This window comes from Pyrus communis, chromosome 1 (genome assembly GCF_041283825.1).
Source record: "Pyrus communis isolate YQ-2024b chromosome 1, ASM4128382v1, whole genome shotgun sequence".
NCBI classification, from domain to species: domain Eukaryota; kingdom Viridiplantae; phylum Streptophyta; class Magnoliopsida; order Rosales; family Rosaceae; genus Pyrus; species Pyrus communis.
In genome coordinates this window covers 5,159,812-5,178,924 of record NC_142565.1, presented here as the reverse complement: position 1 = coordinate 5,178,924, position 19,113 = coordinate 5,159,812, and the positions used below count along the sequence as shown (strand labels likewise).

The window sequence follows — 19,113 nt, the reverse complement described above, 5'->3', positions numbered from 1 at the left end:
CGGAGAAAGTCGTGAATTCACATCTCATGAATATACAAATAATCAACAAGGAAAAAAAAGTTGTTATTAGCATTACTAGAAATATCATCTTGCATTGACTATTTTAGATTAGCCCGCTCTGTAGAACAGAAAAATGGTACTCAATTATTTAGATCACTAATAATATATAAGGACCATCTAAGTCGTCACAGACAAGCCATTAGTTTTTTTTTTTTTTTTTTTTTTTTTTGAACAAACGATATAATCTAAATTAAGGGGGAGAGGGTAGGTTAAGTCTCACAATAGAGTAGTAATAATGTAGTTCAAATTCGCCTCTTACTAAAATTGAACCTAAGACTTTTTACGTACAAGTGAAGAGGAATTATTGGTAATCTTCTCCACTTATAAATAAAACATCTCATATTTAAGTGTAATGATGAGTTCAAAACTAATCTCATTGTTAAAAAAAATGTGTTTAAAAAAACAAAGCCCAAAATGTGTTGGACATACATATCTCACACTTAGCTGGGATTTAAAGGCCCATAAATATGCTTTGTTAGCTCTGTGTTATTTTTGGGCTTTGGCCCATTGCACCAAAAAAATTAAAAATTGCAAGAAAAATTCCCACACTTGCACATACATAGGACATTTCCAATTATCTAAACTACTTATTAATAAATAAAAAATTGTTAATTAAAAAGGGTAAAAAGATTATTTGATCTTATATCACACAAAACAATGTAATTTTGCAGAAATTAAATGTTGCAATTTTTTTTCTTACTTCACTCACATGTTAACATAGTATCTCTTTAATTTTGAAATATAAAAACTAAAAATATAAATATCTATGCACTCCCATGTTTTCTCTCTGTCACATTTCCATTCAACTTTTCTCTCCCCCATTTATTTTTTTTTTAAAGAGAACAAATAAAAAGCAAAAAACTGAATCACAATGAAGTGGTCCAGTAGTCATAGACAAATTCCATGGTGATTAGGGGGAGTGTGAAATGTCTTTGTGAGTCTCCTGACCCCCATAAGAATGGACTGCCTTGGTGAAACCACTTTTTTTTTATTTTTATTTTTTTGAAAAAAGAAGGAAAAAACAGGGCTTAGGGTAGTATATAACGATGGAAAGTGAAAATTTGTCAAATCATTGAAACAACGGAGGGGAACTAGGTTCTCCACTAACACACTAATCATAAATTCCTATTTTAGGTAAAAAAGTTGAAGCATCATCAACTAGGCCACTCTCACCCACTCAGCCAGGCAGCCAACCAGTCATGCACCCATGAATTTGATGTCCCCACCCACCCTAACCCGATGTCTCTTCCTCCCTCTCTTGAATTTTGCATCTTTTCAAAATTTCAACATCTCCATAATTTATTCTTTACGTGGAAAGAAAAACTTTTTCTACAGTTGAAGGATCACTTCCTATGCTTGGACATGGTCATACGCATCTCCTACTCAGCAACAGGAATCCTCATCCCCCACACACACGTACAGAAAACCACATTATTAAAGTTGCTTTCTATCTTTCTCAATGCGTTCAGATTGATTTTGAAAGATATACGTATCTAACTGTGATTAGTTTATAAGAAGAAATTCTTAGTTTATATCAGAAGTTGTTAGTTTACTTGATTGCATTGATTTTGAAAGATATACGTATCCAACTGTGATTAGTTTATAAGAAGAAATTCTTAGTTTACTTGATTGCTCTTTTTTTATTTGTTTTCATTCAGATTGATTTTAAAAAACATACGTATCCAACTGTGATTATTTTATAAGAAGAAGTTCTTAGTTTATATCAGAAGTTGTTAGTTTACTTGATTGCTCTTCTTTTATTTGTTTGGAATGAAACTATTAGATCATCAGTTTACTTTATTGCTCTTCTTTTATTTGTTTGGAATGATGAAACTATTAGCTCATTTGGAACGGTGATTGGCCGCCAATCTTCCAGGTCACATGTTAACGACCATATTATTTTTAGAAGGATACGATTTTTGAGTCTTATAACTGTTCTGATATTATCAAATAAAAACGCTTGTAAATAAAAGTGCTTTTTACATAAGCAGCATCTGATCCATAGTCATACCACTCAGTAGAATGATAAAGTTGATGGTGCGTGTGGGCATAAGCCACTGTGGAACGTTTGTACCAAATATGGGAAAGAAGATACGAGTGGGTTCGGTTCTCCTATCACTGGCTTTCGCAAATTACTTTGACTATTCGATCGATTAGATTTCTGAGGTCACTTATTTCTGGAAAGTGGGGTGGCAATGTCCGGGGCTTTTCAAAATTATTAGTGTTGGTGTCAACTCTTGCTCTTTGGTGTATTCTCCAACTTATTTTTCGTGCTCGAATTTGTGTCATGTCATCTGTGTTTCAGTAATTTTTTATTATTTAAGAAACCCTAACTACCAAAAACCATCTGATTATAGCCAAGTGAAAAAGATGGAAAAAAATGAAAAGAATGAAAGTTAATCATGTCGAACCAGCTTTATGCGACAAGCATGTTCAATCATGGTCCCATGGAGTTACTCAAATTGTTAAGTGAAAGGGATGTTGAATATATTCATGGCTTGCTTCATCTCAAAATACAAACTATAAACTACGAATATTGTTAATAGGATATTAATGAATAAGAATGTCGAAATGACTATAAACTAAGAGGTACATCTTAGGTGACTCATTCTCTACTGAATAACAAAACACTCTATTTATTATAAACTAACCCTAATCCCTAATAAGTAAGAAAACACAAACCTAATTCTAACAGATTAAGCCTAAAACCCAAACAATAAAATAATCCTAAATATTATTACTTTCCAACAATTTTCACAAAACAAATTCAACTCGTTCATCTATAATCTATTTCTTTGCCCTTTTATGGACCGACCTATTTTCAACTTTTTAAAATTTTCCTGCTCTTTTTTGTCATTGAATTGAATAAACTAAACGAAAAAAATAAATAAGATTAAACATGGGTATTTGAGAGGCTAAAAGGAATGTGTGTTTATCATTTTCCTTTCAAAATTAATCCAAGCATATGTTGTGTTCATCATATATTTTGTTCTCGCAAAAGTATAAATTATGTTTCTTGGTATAAAGGAATAGGGTCCATGCATACGGGCTGTACGAGATCCACTATAAGCTGTAAACCTCAAACATTGTTGGTAAGAATTCGACATGTAAAATTCAGAATTCCAAACTTTTTTATTTTATTTTGTATAAATGGAGTATGCGAAGTAGATATAGAGAATAGTAACTTGGATTCGGTTCCTACACATATAAACCACCCAGAAAATATTGCAGATAGTGTAAGAATATGTGCTTTCTGATGGCTGATAAGTTCGTTCCATATGCTAATTAATCGTATCCTAGCACACAGTTATAATCCAATATACAAATAAATGCTTTACTTATCTACTCTTTATGTATCAGTTAATGACGTTTTGTCTTTAGTAATCCTCAAACAATTCGAGAGAAATGACTAATGACACAATGGCCCCAGTCTAATCATAACTTGATGGAGAAAACCCACCAACGAATATTATTAAAAATTTGAGTAGAAAGTGTGTGAGTAATTGAGATGAAACGCAAATGGAGATTATGGGCCATAAGAAATGCAGTCAAATCCCATCTCTCATTTTTAATACATGAAAAAAGCTTATTCGGATATGATCGTATGATATGCAATGAGGCCAATAAGTTTTATTCAACTGCGAAAGTGAGAGTAAAGTTGAATAAAGCATGTCAAATGTTACAATATAGCGACAACACATCACCACCCAAAGTTAAATTCAAACTAGAAACTAAATATAATAATCACCACGGAATGGTTTAATGGTTGAGTATGAATTTCAGATCCGTATTTTACACAGCACATCATGAGTTCAATTCTTAGCTTTCGCGAATCACATGATAGTGGTCAAAAAGAGGTTGAAATGCCTCTATAAGTCTTCCGGCTCCTATGAAACTGGACTGTCATAACAAAGTCACCAACTAATCCCCTTTTTAAGAAAAAAAAAAAAAAACCAGAAACTAAATATTGGTTGTTGCATTGTTGAAATTTTTTGTTGGACCTAGAACATCGCGCTGCATAATGTTATTATTATTATTTTTCTTTTTTAATTTACGATAGTATCTATATTAAGAGGATGAATGAGTTTACTAAATCTCACAATGAGCTAATAATAATGTAGTTCAACTTTGCATTTAACGAGGATCGAATCTTAAACCTCTCATTGATATCAACTATAACATTCACATATATTAAAACAAATGCGATAAACAAAGTGTGTCCGATTCACATAAAAATTTCTCATTGCGTTGTTGGTCCTCTTGTACAAAATTTCAAGTGCGGGTCCCCGGGGGCATCATCATGCATGGTACTACTAGGGTTTCCATCTATGGGAACTTCTTTCAATTATACAACAAGGCTTGAGTTACTAATACTCCACCGAAACACACAAGCAACATCTACCACTGAATGAGGTCTGAGTGTCAATTTATACAACAAGGCCATCATTCAATCTAAGAAACACACTGTTACTTGTTTGACTTAGTATTGGGAGTTTGGGACTCACCTCATGATATAGGACGTTAGGATATGGTCAGGATGATTATCATTTTACTTGAATACATGAGGACTCTCAAGATCAGCTGTCCACATACGCGTTAATCGGTTTCTCACCACTGTAAATATATGGGGTACGTACACGAATAATTGTCATAAATCAATCACGTGCTCGCTCACAATTAACCTAGCTAGTATTTTCTTAAAACATTATTTCAAGAAAAAAAAATTGGCGAACATATTTTGAATATGAAGAAAATAATATAATTTAGGTGGATATCGTACCATATCCATAGAGGCAAGGATGAAGGATCATGAATACAATAAGACAAGTACAAGTAATACAAATAATTTTAAGGTCTACGTAGGATGCATTTTACAAATTTTGTTACTGATAGTAGTAACGGACACTAGTAATATCACCTAACATGCATGTCGAATTGGTATTCTCAACAATAATGCGATGATGCGATATGGTGTACAAAGCGCGTGAAGAAAGAAATTATTCGGATGTTTTTCGCTGCAGAAATGATTCCCAAAAGACTTCTACGTACGCGTAGGTGCTGGTGAAAAGGTGAAGGCATGAAGTTGAAAAATGCAGTGTTTCAGCTTTTTACAAAGAAGATAAAGGTAGAGGGAGATTCTAAACGCAGGAGATATTCCAAGACCAGATTCAATTCCTTTTCCATATCTCCATCATTCCAGAAATACAAAGGAAGAAATAAATAGAAATGAACTTTAGGATTTTAGCTGCAACTTGGGTGGGACTCGGAATGTATGTCTTCTCTTTGGCCGTTGAGAGAGAGCAACATTATATGCGAAAATGACACCAACTTTCTTTCACTTTTGTGGTCGAAAATGACACCACAGTCACAATATTCTTAGAAGACATACAGTTTAATAACTTTCTGGTAAGTTTACGGAAAATGATTTTCGTCCACCATTTATTTTTATCATCTGCACACTCTTACTTAATTATCTCTTGATTTTTTTTTTTTTTTAACTTTTTCGATTGCAAAGGTATTACGAACCACTAATAGCTCATATAAATTTATTTACTTATATTATCTGTCTCTCTCTTTTCTCCAATTACTCATCGTACCCAAAAAAATTAATTAGAGAAAAACAAGTCAACTTATAATTTCGGCTCATGAAGAAAAAAGAATAAACCAAATATAGCCTATAGGAATAATGGAACCTTATTTTTTATAGGAGAAATTAGGTTCTCATTCTTTTTTTTTCAACTCCATTGATTAAAACCTTATTCATTTTCAATTTTTTATCAAGGTCTTTTGGTTTTAATAAACGTCATTAATTATTTCAATACTAAAATATTTTACAAGTCAAGATAATTAAATTGTGTTTCTAAATATATTCATTTGTTATCATATATTTTTATTTAGTTTATAGCCATTTTAATTTGCAACACTTTTTTAAATTGTACCAATTTTCTTTTCAGTTTTACTTTGTACCCATGTATTATTTCTTTTTGTGTCCATATTTTTCAAACTTTTATTTGTACTCAATTATTTTAACCTTTTATTTGTACCAATAATTTTTTAATAATGTACCCATTTGTCTTTTAAAAATGTATCACTTTGTTATATGTAAAATGTACCCATTTTTAATGTAAGACCCTTTTTTTTTTTAAAAAAAAAAAAATCTAAAATGTACCCATTGTTTTATATATATATGAAATGTACCCATTGTTTTTTATATAAAATGTACCCATTTTTTCATATAAATTGTACTACCTTTTTTGTGTAAAATGTACCAACTTTTTGTATGTAAAATGTACTGTATAAAAATTACCAAGTTTTTGTATCTAAAATGTCATTAATATAAGTAATGACAATTTGATGAGTTTTTTTTTAAATGTAATTTATTTTAATGACAAATCATGTCATTAAGATAAATTATACTTTTTTTTTTATATAAGTATAACCTTTTTTTTTTTCAATCCCAAAAATCATGGATTTTGTCACATCCCGACCCGGGACGGATCACTTCCTGGGCCCACTCCACCACCGTAGCACAATATTGTCTGCTTTGGACTTACCATTCCCTCAGGGTTTTATTTTTGGGAGCTCATCCCGGCCTGGGGCGGATCACTTCTCGGGCCCGCTCCACCACCGTAGCACGATATTGTCTGCTTTGGGCCCCCCAGCACACCCTCACGGTTTTGTTTTTTGGGAACTCACACGAGAACTTCCCGATGGGTCACCCATCCTGGGAGTGCTCTCGCGCGCTACTCGCTTAACTTCGGAGTTCCTATGAAACCCAAAGCTAGTGAGCTCTCAAAAGGGCTCGTGCTAGGTAGGGATGAGAATATACATATAAGGATCACTCTCCTGGGTGATGTGGGATGTCACAGATTTTATTTAAAATCTCATTAATATAAGTAACTACAAATATCAAATTTTAATTTAGAATTATGGCATTGTTGTATTAATTCAGGAACTTCAATAAAAAAATTGAAAACCAACAAGATTTCTATCAAAGAACGTTGATAAATAGAGACCACATCCAAAGTAACCTTTTTTAATATTTCGTTATTGGGTTTCGCGGAGATGTAAGATTCAAACTTTGACAACTATCTATTAGTCTCTACTAATGCCTCTAAGTTATTTTGTAAGACGTTTCCATTTCGAATCTACCTAAGGAAGATTCAAACTTGGTATTATAATCAAGGGGTTTTACTTTGGTGCTACATATGACATTAAATGGTACGAACATTGGATCATCAGGTTTAACAATACCACAATAAAAATAATAGAAAACTTCATTTTAATCCTTGGCAAAGATGAATTTTTGATTAAAACCATGAGTAAGATCAAAATCTAATTTTAGTCCCTTGATACATTAATAACATCATTTATTAATTATATTTTGGTGTTTTAATTATTTATCTTTTTCTTTCTAATTTTTAATGTATTGATTTTATTTCATTATAATTTTTATTTTCATTTCATTCATCTTAATATATTTTGTTGTGAACATTTAGATAAACTAATTTTTGTTATACAATATATTTCGATGTACTTTATCTTCTTCATTTAGGTATATTAAATTCATTATAATACATTTCAGTGCATACATTTAGGTACACACATTTTGGTACATGCATTTCGATACAAACATTTAGGTACATTACTTCAATATGATACCTTTTTGGTACTAACATTTCGGTGCATACATTTTGGTACACACATTTAGGTACATTAATTTAATATTAATACATTTCGGTGCATATATTTAGGTACATACATTTCAGTACTAACATTTAAATATATTAGTTCAATATAATATATTTTGGTACTAACATTTAGGTACATTAATTGAGTTTTTCAAGTTTAAAGAATGTTAAATAAAATTAATAAATTAAAAAACTCTTTTTTGGTCAAAAAATAAATTAAAATTTGTGTATTAATACATTTAAATATTTAATGGGAGACATTAAATAAAATGAACATTAATTATTTTGAATTAAGGACACATTATGTACTAAAATCAATATTCAATCTAACACCAGATTTTTTTTTTTTAATTTTAATCTTTTTGAAGGATTAAAGTTCAAAAACCCCTAAAAATAATAATCTAAACCAGTCTAAATCATCCAAATTTTAATAATATTTAATGCTAGATAGCATAAAAAGAATTTTCCATAATCAAGCACTCAAACGTGGATTTACTGTATTATTACTGAATACGACACTGCGGTAGAAGATTGCTTAATCAGAACTGCTTTTAGGGTTCTGGTCGAGTCAATTGTTTGAAATGGGAGGAAGATGGTTTGGAAAGGTCCAATTGGGAAGACTATTGGTGTACGGGAAAAAGCAACTGAAAAGGTTGGCAAAAGCATATCAATAAAGAAAAGTGCCAACAAAAACCCATCCAATCAAACACCCTCTGAATTAATCACTTCATTCCCTAGTCTTTTAAAAACAACTTACATTAAACAGATTTATCGTCAAGTAACGTTTTTATCTATTTCACAAGTCACGTGAAAAGAAAATTTACATATAAAATTATATTATTAAATTCAGACATCACGTGCAATCATAAAACGTGAAAAAGCTGAGCTAGCTAGTCCCTAGTAGGGAGGAAGAGAAGTAAAAGAAAACGTTTGATGATGGGTGAGGGGGTCCATTTCTTTCCTCTTCCGGAACCAAAAGCAAAGGAAGAAAAAAATCTTTTTAAATATACGATTTTGAGGTGATACATGCATGCGTGCGGTCGTGGTTGTAGGGTTTCACTCTCACGGTCTCACCCATCGCTTTTGTACCTTTACATATTCAACCGACTCTCTCTCGCCGTCCCTCTCACCACGATAAAGATAGGCAGTGACACCGGAGCATCTGTAAGATTTTGTTTGGTGGATTGGATGATATAGATTGTGATAAATTAAAATGAATTTGAGTTCAATCTGTTGTTTATTGTATCAAAATGTGAGATAAATATAATTGGACACAATAAGCTATGAATCCACAATGGAATGATTATCTAACCTATCCCTTTACATATGTTACAAGTGCTATCTTACAATTCTTTGCCAATCTAATCATATCTCTAAGCACATTTCCATCCAGCCCACCAAACGAGCCCTAATAATTTAGCTAAATGAGGTTTTGACTACTTTAATAAAAATAATTACAGAAAATTCAAGTTTTAACATGCTAGCTTTAAAGAAAAAAGTGTTTGGATTGTTTAGAAAAAATTAATATTAAAATAGTTTAAACCTAAGTTAAAATAGCTGGCATTGTTAATTAGAAGTGGTGGCTAGCCAAATTAACATTTCAATAAAAAATTTAGCGAGTATTAGTGGAGATGCTTAGAGAAGTATTTTCTGCAAAAGAAATTAAAAAAGGTTTTTTGACTTGCAATTTGATGCAATGAACAACGAAACGGAACAAAATACGCTTAAGCTATAGTCCATCTTGCGAATCTCTAACGTTTAGTGATTGAATAATATGAAAAGATTACAACTCTAGCATCGTAAATGTTGTTTTATGTAGTGCATTATATACGTGGACTTTCTAGGAGTACAAATAGAAAACAAATTAAAGAAATAGCAGAGTATGGAAAATACCCATAATTTCTTAAAATTATGTTTTGGGATAGTAACAGTGAAATACAGCAAAATATTCCTATACGTCAAGGCAAGACATTGAGTTTTATTCGTGATGTTCTCTTTGAAACAAAAGGTCATGTATCGAAATCAAGTATCGAAGATCAAATTGGCAATTCTTAAACTTTGTTGCATATTTTACACTTTTTCACTTGTTCTTCGATCTTTTTAACGTGTTATGCATCATTTTCATACCAAACAATGAGCATAATTTTAGGAATGAAATCTTAATATGTTAAAAGTGAATTAATAACTGTTTGACGTAGTGACACTCAATGTATGGCAACTTATATGTTCAGATTTTATGACCGACAAATGTCGAATAAAACTTCTCTCTGAAAGTTACGGTGCCCTTGTCGCCAAATATATGCCAATTGCCGAAAGGTTCAAAGGCCATGCATATATATTTCCCTTATTACTGTCGTATTCAATTATACGACTTATTATCTCTAATTTAAACATCTGCTTATCTAAAAACAATGTCAAGACTCAAGTTGGAGAAGAAATATCTAGTTAATTAACAATTACTCATCGTATTCATGGGAATATAATTATACGAGATGGAATAAATGTTATTAGAAATGATAAGCAGACTCTTTTAAAAGTAAAACAGTTTAGAAATACTTTAGTACCTCATATTTCTGATACAATTTTCGTGTCAATATAAAAAATATTATACGAACAAAAATTGAAGTGGCAGAGAAATCGAGTCATATTTTGAGAAAATATTTTTAACATAATATTATCGACCTGTAACAACTCAATGAGTCAACTCATAGCATCACCACCATGCTGGACACGTAAGCAGAAAGTGACGTTGACTGTCAGTTTCTGGCCCACTCACTCAAATTTAACAAAGTGGACTCGAGCATCTTTCTTTCCACAGTTTTCATTCATTCGTGCTTTCACTCCTTCGAACATGATGATGATGAAGAATTGATGAATCATGATGATCGTTATACTGATCATGCACAGGAAAGATTTCGTCAGCTTCTGTTAAACATCCTTAAATTATGCTAGGGCAAACGATTAAGAAAACTTAAGACTATTGATGTTCAACTTGACCACGATAACACAATATGAATTCTTATTAATCATGTGACGAGAGAAATAAACGCAATTCAACTAACAACAAACAAATACGCTTTCTCTCGTGGGCCCCACCATCGTCATGGTGGGCCATACCACCACACTTGACATCCTATAGTTCTTCCTCCCCTTCCCCCCCCCCCCCATAAATAATTAGAAACTCTTGCCACACATGGCACTCTACTCAACTAGTTTACATATACCCTGCGGCGATGCCTACGCCGGTTACTGTGGCCAGGCAATGCCTGACAACGGAGGCAGCAAACGCTTTGGACGAGGCCGTGGCAGTCGCGCGCCGCAGAGGACACGGCCAAACGACGTCACTGCACGCCATATCCGCTCTGCTCTCCCTCCCGTCCGCCGCGCTACGTGACGCCTGCGCGCGCGCCCGAAACTCCGCCTACCCGCCCCGGCTCCAATTCAAGGCTCTGGAGCTCTGCCTCAGCGTCTCGCTCGACCGGGTCTCCTCGACCCAACTCGCGGACGACCCGCCCGTTTCGAACTCGCTCATGGCCGCCATCAAACGGTCACAAGCCAACCAGCGAAGGCAGCCCGAGAATTACCACCTTTACCACCAGCTCTCGCAGCAGTCCTCGATCTCCGCCATTAAAGTGGAGCTCCAGCACCTGATTCTATCGATTCTCGACGACCCGGTCGTCAGTCGGGTCTTCGCCGAAGCGGGTTTTCGTAGCTCCGAAATAAAGCTCGCAATTTTGCGCCCTTTTCCTCAGATTCTCAGATACCCGCGCTCCAGAGTCCACCATCCTCTCTTTCTCTGCAACTTAACCGAGTACCCGGACACGGGTCGCCCGACCCGAACCGTTTTAACTGACGGGGACGAAAATTCGAGGAGAATAGGAGAGGTTCTCGGGAGAAACAGAGGCCGGAATCCTCTGCTTGTGGGCGTATACGCTCATGAAGCACTCAAGAGCTTCGTGGAGGCTCTGGAGAAAAAAGACGGCGGCGTTTTGCAGGCGGAGCTATCTGGGTTGTCTGTAGTTTCAGCGGAAAACGATGTGTCGAAGTTCATAGCCGAGGATTGCGATAAAGGGTCTGTAAGTTTGAGGTTCGGGGAGGTGGGTCGGGTCGCAGAGCAGAGTATGGGGCCTGGGATTGTAGTGAATATTGGGGACTTGAAGGCGTTTGTGGCTGAGAACGCGGTGGCTGACTCAGTGAGTCAAGTGGTTGCCGAGGTGACAAGGCTGTTGGAGGTTCAGCGCGGGAAAGTTTGGTTGATTGGTGCAACGACTAGCTATGGAAGTTACTTGAAGTTTGTGGGGATGTTTCCATCTGTGGAAAAAGACTGGGACTTGCAGCTTCTGCCCATCACTTCTCTCAGAGCTGCTTCCATGGCTGAATCATACCCCAGGTCCAGGTGAGTTATTGCCTCCTAATCTATACTTTTATATGCATTTTATTCAATTTTTTTGCGGGAAGATTCGAACTTGGGTGCACGAGAGGGACGCTAAAATGTGTTTCATTGCTTATTTAGTGCCCGTGTAGCGAAAAAGTCGTATTTTCTGCTGAAGGTTTCTAAAAGTTTTTATCTATGTATATGTCCCTATATTTTAGTCTTCGGAAAAAGTGCTTCCTGCGTGCCAAGAGTGTATAGAACTCGTACTTTCGGATTAAATCCCGACTGTATGACGCCTGCTGAATCTCACAGTTTGTCATGATGTACTTACAGCTTGATGGAGTCGTTTGTTCCATTTGGTGGATTCTTTTCAGCACCTTCTGACCTAAAGCTCCCTATAAGTTGCTCGTATCAATGTCTTCCCCGCAATCACCAGCGCAATAAAAAATCCGAGCAAGAAGCATGTTCTGTTCCAATGGGAAGTATCACCGCTTCAGTGGCAGGTCAGCCCCAAGCTAGTTTGCCTTCTTGGTTGCAGATGGCTCCGCTTTGCACAAACAAGGGATTGGATATGGAGGTGTGTATCGCGATCAATACAGATTCGATTCATGATTTTAATTGTCTAAATTGTGCAATGTGCCAAACCTCTGGAATGGAATATGTGATGCGATGTATTGCTAAATGAACTCCTACTTGCATTACGCATTCTGTAAAGTTTTATTCTTTTTGAATTTTAAGCCTTTCCCCCGTAGTGTCCGTTAACTCATAGAGAAATTATTCCCGTTACGATTTTTATTTTGGCTAAAAGTAGGCTCCCTTATGTTTGATTATACATCCTTTTTATGCAGTATGACAGTATCTGGTCTAATATTTTCCAGTCTGGTATATTGGGCTTTCTTTTTCTAGTTAACAATGAAATCATTACTTCAAACTACAGGTTTTTTACGTTATTCGTTTGAAAACTAGTTTGTATCTCTTCAGTGCAGACCAAAGATGATGTTGTGTTATCGAGTGCCAAAGTTTCGGGATTGCAAAAGAAATGGGATGATAAATGCCAGCATCTTCACTATTCTCATCCCCTGCCCGAAGCAAACTTCTTTCCTACTATGGTAGGATTTCAGTCTCTTGAGGACAAGAAGTGCAACCACGACAACACCACCAATACATCTTCACAGAAAATTGAGTGCAAGATTGCAGATTCATGCATCCCTGCAGATGTGCAAACACAATCAAACCTTCCTCCAAAGGCGAAGAACGACAGTTTCTCTTCCGAAGTGTGGGAAAAAACTTCAAAAGATGAAGATCTTGAGTCTGCTGGCCTCGGGTCACCTTGCTTGTCCAACTCTAGTGTGGTTGATGGTAGCCAAACATCTGCCACATCAGCTGCTTCTGTCACCACAGATTTAGGGTTAGGAATATGCTCTTCTCCTGCTAGTAATACGCCGAAAAAACCTCCAGATCTGAATCCAGCAGTTCAACAGAACATCTCGGGTTGCTTTTCCTCTAATATTGATTTAGTCAATGGGAATCTCTATTCTACTCGATCATCATCCTCCTCGAGTCCTGACAACCATGGGCAGTTTGATCCAAGTGATGTCAAGATGCTTTTCAGAGCTCTCTTTGAAAGGGTTGGCTGGCAAACTGATGCTGTAAGTGTAATTAGCCAAAGAATAGCTAACTGCCAATCTAGAAGTGAAAAATTCTGTGGAGCAAGTCACAGAAGGGATGTATGGTTCAATTTTACAGGACCTGATAGGTATGGTAAAAAGAAAATTGCCGTTGCCCTTGCTGAGGTATTATACGGAAACCAGGAACAATTGATCTGTGCGGATCTAAATTCTCGGGATGGAATGATCCAGTCAGACACAAACTTTGATTGTCCGGTGGTGAATGGTTATGATGTGAGGTTTAGGGGTAAGACAGTTGTTGATTATGTTGCCGGAGAATTGTGCAAGAAACCATTGTCCATTGTCTTCTTAGAAAATGTAGATAAGGCTGATGTGGTGACTCAAAATAGTTTGTCCTTAGCTTTATTGACTGGTAAATTTTCCGATTCCCATGGAAGACAAGTCAGCACCAATAATGCGATATTTGTTACAACTTCGACATTCTCAAAGGGATGCAGTATTCTCAGTTCCACGAAGGGACTCTCCAACTATTCCGAGGAAAGAATCTTACAAGCGAAAGAGCGGCCTGTGCAGATTACTATTGAATGTGCCTCCGAAGACAGCAGCAGAAGCCAAAACTGGAGGGCATCCACGAATCAACATTTTCTAAATAAAAGGAAACTGGTTGGTGTCAATGAACTTCTAGAGCAGCATGAAGTCTCAGAGATGCCCAAACGGGCCAACAAAACGTCAACTAGGTATCTGGATCTCAACCTTCCAGCTGAAGAGAATGCAGTGGAAAACACAGATGATGGGAGCTCTGAAAACTCCAAGTCCTCGTTGCAAGACTTCCTTGATCAGGTGGATGAGACTGTGGTATTCAAGCCCGTTGATTTTGACGCACTTGCTGAGAAAATGTCAAAGGAAATCAAGAATAGCTTCCACAAGTTTGTTGACTCAGAGTGCCTGCTAGAAATGGATTCAGAAGTCGTGGAACAACTACTTGCAGCTGTATATTTGTCAGACAGGTCGAGGGTGGTGGAAGATTGGGTGGAACAAGTACTCAGCAGGGCATTTGCAGAAGTTCAAAAGCGACATAACTCGCACAGAATCACCACCGTAAAACTCAAAACTTGCGAGGGGATTTGGTTGGAACACCGAGCACCAAAAACTTATCTTGCCCCTAGCATTGTACTAATATGATTGCCAGTAAAAGTGTAGTGTTTGTAAGTAGATGTATAAGGAAGGTAGCATATGTAGCTTTGTGGTAAGCTTGTTTAGCCTCTTGCTGTAGTTATTTTTGGCCAGTCTATGTAAGCCTCGTAAATTCCATATGGTCTTGGTGGGCTTTGTTCGAGCGTCATATATAAATGTAGCTACTGTGTTTGTAATTTTGTGTCTTCTATGTGTGCCAATTGCCAAAACCAGAGAAGGATGGACACTGCCAAACTGTATATTTTTTGTCAAACAAGAAGCATTTCTCGAGGGTCTCAAAAGTCTCTAGCTTTGGGGTCTTGAGTGACTATATTTCTAAATTTTCAAAAATAAAAAAATAGCCGAAATACGAGTTTGTTTTATAAATTTTCCGTCAAGATTCGAACTTGAGACTTTTTTTGACATTTGGAGAGAGATGTTTGGATGTGCATTCATGGAGATTCCCTGCCATTTTTCAAGATTAGAGCTTTGGACTTTTTTGACATTTGAAAAGAGATGTTTAGATGTGTTTCATGCGAACTCCCCGCCATTTTTTACTTTAGTTAACAGGAAAAAAATGACCCAGATTTTGAATCAACTAATCCAATCCATTGTCCTAACATGAAAAGATCATTCGAGGATTGAAAATTGAGACTAAAAGCTAAAATTATAGACCAAGATTCTAACTTGGACATTTTCTACCCATTGTGTTAATGTATAAAAGTCAAGTATTCAAATTCGACCAATTAGCTTTTAGTCTAGTTCGTTCTCAATGTTAAAAGATATCCCAATTTCGAACGCTCAATCTTTACTAATAAAAACAAGAGCACTACCATTTGACCTATCTTTGTCGACTACATTATTGACCGCTTCTCTAATATAAGTGAGTCCATACACATTATTAAAGAGGTCAGAGTTGGTCAACACGATGGTCAGTAAATGTGTTACAAATTCAACTTATATTATCTGACCTAACCCTTTATGAGAAATCCCAATACAATATCTGAAGCCCAAGCCCGGTTGACGTCGCGGGTCTCCTCCTTATCTAAATCCATTCCTTCTGTTTTTACAAAAATATATATCAAATTACAAACAAATTGGGAAAATGCCATCGTCGAGCCCTCGCACCGTCGAAGAGATCTTCAAGGACTACAGCGCCCGTCGCTCCGCCGTCATTCGCGCCCTCACCCACGGTTCTCTCTCTCTCTCTCTCTCATCTCTCTTTCTCTCTCTACGTTTCGGTTTCATACATATACTGCATTGCTTGTATCGTGACTTCCATTGACGCTTTTGCTTCCTTTTTGTACTTTCAGATGTGGACGAGTTCTACTCCCTTTGCGATCCAGGTACTTTCTTGTTTCAATTTTCGTTCTCTGTTTTAGTTTTCTGTTTGGTTGCCGAGAAAGTTGAGTGAAAATACAGGCTTGAGCATAAGTATGTTTATTTATTTGTTAATTATTGTTTTGGTGTTTAGTTTGTGTCAAATTTATTTTCCAAGTGAGGATAATAGTCGTCATAGGTTGTGACTAGGTAGTAATGTTGCAACAAGTAAGATTTAGAGTTTTCGTTTCGTTTCGATTTCTGCATTTTGTAGGTAACCTAACAAAGTGCATTATTGCTCAATTTCCGCTTATTGGTTCTACTAATCGTAATCTAGTGGTGGTTTAGTTTAATTTGAATCGAATGGCACTTCTGTTGGATTTTGGATGCTATAGTTACGAGTATGATTAATCTCTTTCAGAGAAGGAGAATTTGTGCTTGTATGGACACCCGGATGAGTCGTGGGAGGTGACTCTGCCGGCAGAGGAAGTTCCCCCCGAGCTTCCTGAGCCTGCACTGGGCATCAATTTCGCAAGAGATGGGATGAACCGTAAAGATTGGCTGTCATTGATTGCAGTACATAGCGATTCTTGGTTGCTCTCTGTGGCTTTCTACTTTGGTGCTCGACTTAATCGGAATGAGAGGTTTGTTTATCCTTGTCCTAGAGCTGACAGTTGGATATTTTTATTGAATTCAAATGTCAAATACATTTCATGTTTGTATGTTTGGTCTGCTACTTGTGGAAGTAACATTACTATTTGATTTGTGGGTTCTACCATAAGGTTTCTACATTCTCGTGCATTTACCAAAAATCTTTCCTTCCAGCTTGTCTTCTTACTGTTTCATCAACTCTTATTGTCTGTTTGCACGAAAGATTAGTATTGCATTTGCATTTGCTAGGATTTGTTTTGACAGCTGATGGCCGAAACTTGTAAAGGATGATGATAAACTTAGGGGGTGTGATATTGTATCGTTTGTCAATGTTGATTATTTGAAAACACCAGCAAGACCAGCTCTTGGCGTATGTCTCTTTTGTTGTGTTATTGTTGTTTTCCCCCTTTTAATATGCCTCTTTTAATTATTATAGAACTAGTAGCTTTTGTTACTCTGCAAAAGATATGTTGGTTACGAATTTTGCTCGAAGCATATTGTACAGCATTTCAGTTCTTAAGTATATGTGTGTATTACATATGCATATTCTGTTTTGCGGTCCTTAAATGAGTTGTGTTTTTCAGTCGTTAGAATTTAGATCAAATATGGTAGGCTAAGACATACAAGGATGGGAATCAATGCCTCTTCAATATACAGTCTGATTTAATGGCTAAGGACCTTCTCAAGAACCCTATGAAAGGAGTTGTGAGTTTGTGTCTTTATAGAGAACGTATGAGACAAGAAAACTTTCCTGAATTTTTGTGAATTCCTATTCAAGTCAAAAGAAACTGCGTTTCCTTGGACAATGTTAAAGAGTTTTTTAATGTCTAAGAATTCATGGTGCTGATTTCTCTGGGATGAACTCGCGATTGCTTCTTTGACTCAAGTCGAACTAAAAAAGACCTCTATCCCTATTATTTGAATCGGTGAGATTGCTGAGCATTCTCGGGAAGTTAGTTCTAAGTGCACGGGTTTCTGTTATTTACATAAACAATTGTCTGAGACCGAAAAAGAACACAACAATTGCAATGTATATCACCAGAATAGTAGAAAGTAAAGTCTTTGTTGTTGCAAAATAGTTGTGACTGCTCGTATTCTTGGACGATAAATTGAAGTGTACTTAAGTGAAGCTGTTGATTCTTCAAACACATACATCCAGTCCAGAACCTTCATTCTCACTTCCCTCCTATACATTTTCCTGCCCCGACCTCTAGCTCCCTGATTCAGCAGATGTTGTTCATTGAGGCACTTGGAATAAAGTGTATAATGCTCTGTTGCTCAACCAGTTCATGTTAATGCAAATTATTTCCTTTATCTTACCAACATCTTTAAATTAATGTGAAACTAAACTGTGATTTGGGGGCCATCGATCCTGGAACAGGAAGCGTCTGTTTAGCTTGACAAATGATCTGCCTACAATCTTTGAAGTCGTAACTGGAAGGAAGCCCGTAAAAGACAAGCCCAGTGGGGATAGTGGAAGTAAATCCAGGAACTCAAAGGTGAAACTCTCTCTCTCTCTCTCTCTCTCTGTGAAATTATTGACTCTCCAAAACAAATCTGGAAACTCTTCCCCTGATGCAAAATTTGGGCTTGTGACCCAATTTGCGTTTTTGCAGAGATCGATTGATGGACAAGCAAGGACCAACAGTAAGGTACATGATGTAAGCTATTTGGAGGATGAAGATGAGCATAGTGAAACCCTATGTGGAAGCTGTGGGGGAAATTACAGTGCTAATGAGTTTTGGATCGGCTGCGACATCTGCGAGAGGTGGTATCATGGGAAGTGTGTCAAGGTAACACCAGCCAAGGCAGAATACATTCAGCAGTACAAATGTCCTTCTTGTAGCACAAAGAAGAGCAAGTAGTGATGAGTAACAAAAACCTCGGGGGCACTTATGTCTGGTCGGCAGATACTCTCTGGCCGTTGTTATTCATTTCTGTTCCTACTTTCGGGTCATGTCGCCGTTGCGGTCATGCCGCCATGGTTTTTTTCTTCTAGCGTTTTTCTCCCTTCGGATATATGCCCCTCCGTATTACTCTAATGTACAAAGTAGATCTCGTTTCATTTGTGTTATTCATGAAATGCTCTTGAGTTTTCGTTATTAGAAGATGTTTATGATTTTGATTTTTGACTCTGAATTGTACTATGATGTTTATGCATCCTTTTGGGAACAATTTAAACGATCTCAGGGTAACAAAAGTTCTCATCTTTCGC

General features: G+C 36.3%; 2 protein-coding genes across 4 annotated transcripts; both read left to right on the top strand.

Annotated features, from left to right (window-relative positions):
• Nucleotides 1-10,761: 10,761 nt before the first annotated feature.
• LOC137720685 (protein SMAX1-LIKE 8) lies at nt 10,762-15,124 on the top strand. The gene is made up of 3 exons (XM_068459780.2): nt 10,762-12,147; nt 12,460-12,703; nt 13,113-15,124. The coding sequence occupies exons 1-3, from the start codon at nt 10,985-10,987 to the stop codon at nt 14,934-14,936; spliced, it is 3,231 nt and encodes a 1,076-aa protein (XP_068315881.2). The 5' UTR covers nt 10,762-10,984; the 3' UTR covers nt 14,937-15,124.
• Nucleotides 15,125-15,939: 815 nt separating this feature from the next.
• LOC137720453 (PHD finger protein ALFIN-LIKE 2) lies at nt 15,940-19,113 on the top strand. 3 transcript variants are annotated; one of them, XM_088694025.1, is made up of 5 exons: nt 15,940-16,120; nt 16,241-16,273; nt 16,669-16,891; nt 18,280-18,795; nt 18,830-18,942. In XM_088694025.1, exons 1-4 carry the CDS (start codon nt 16,033-16,035, stop codon nt 18,761-18,763), a joined length of 828 nt encoding a protein of 275 aa, XP_088550151.1. In that variant the 5' UTR covers nt 15,940-16,032; the 3' UTR covers nt 18,764-18,795; nt 18,830-18,942. The 3 variants fall into 3 exon arrangements, with proteins under 3 accessions (XP_088550151.1, XP_088550147.1, XP_068315624.2); XM_068459523.2 differs by having other exon boundaries at nt 15,956-16,120; nt 18,280-18,397; nt 18,515-19,113; XM_088694021.1 differs by having other exon boundaries at nt 15,941-16,120; nt 18,280-18,897.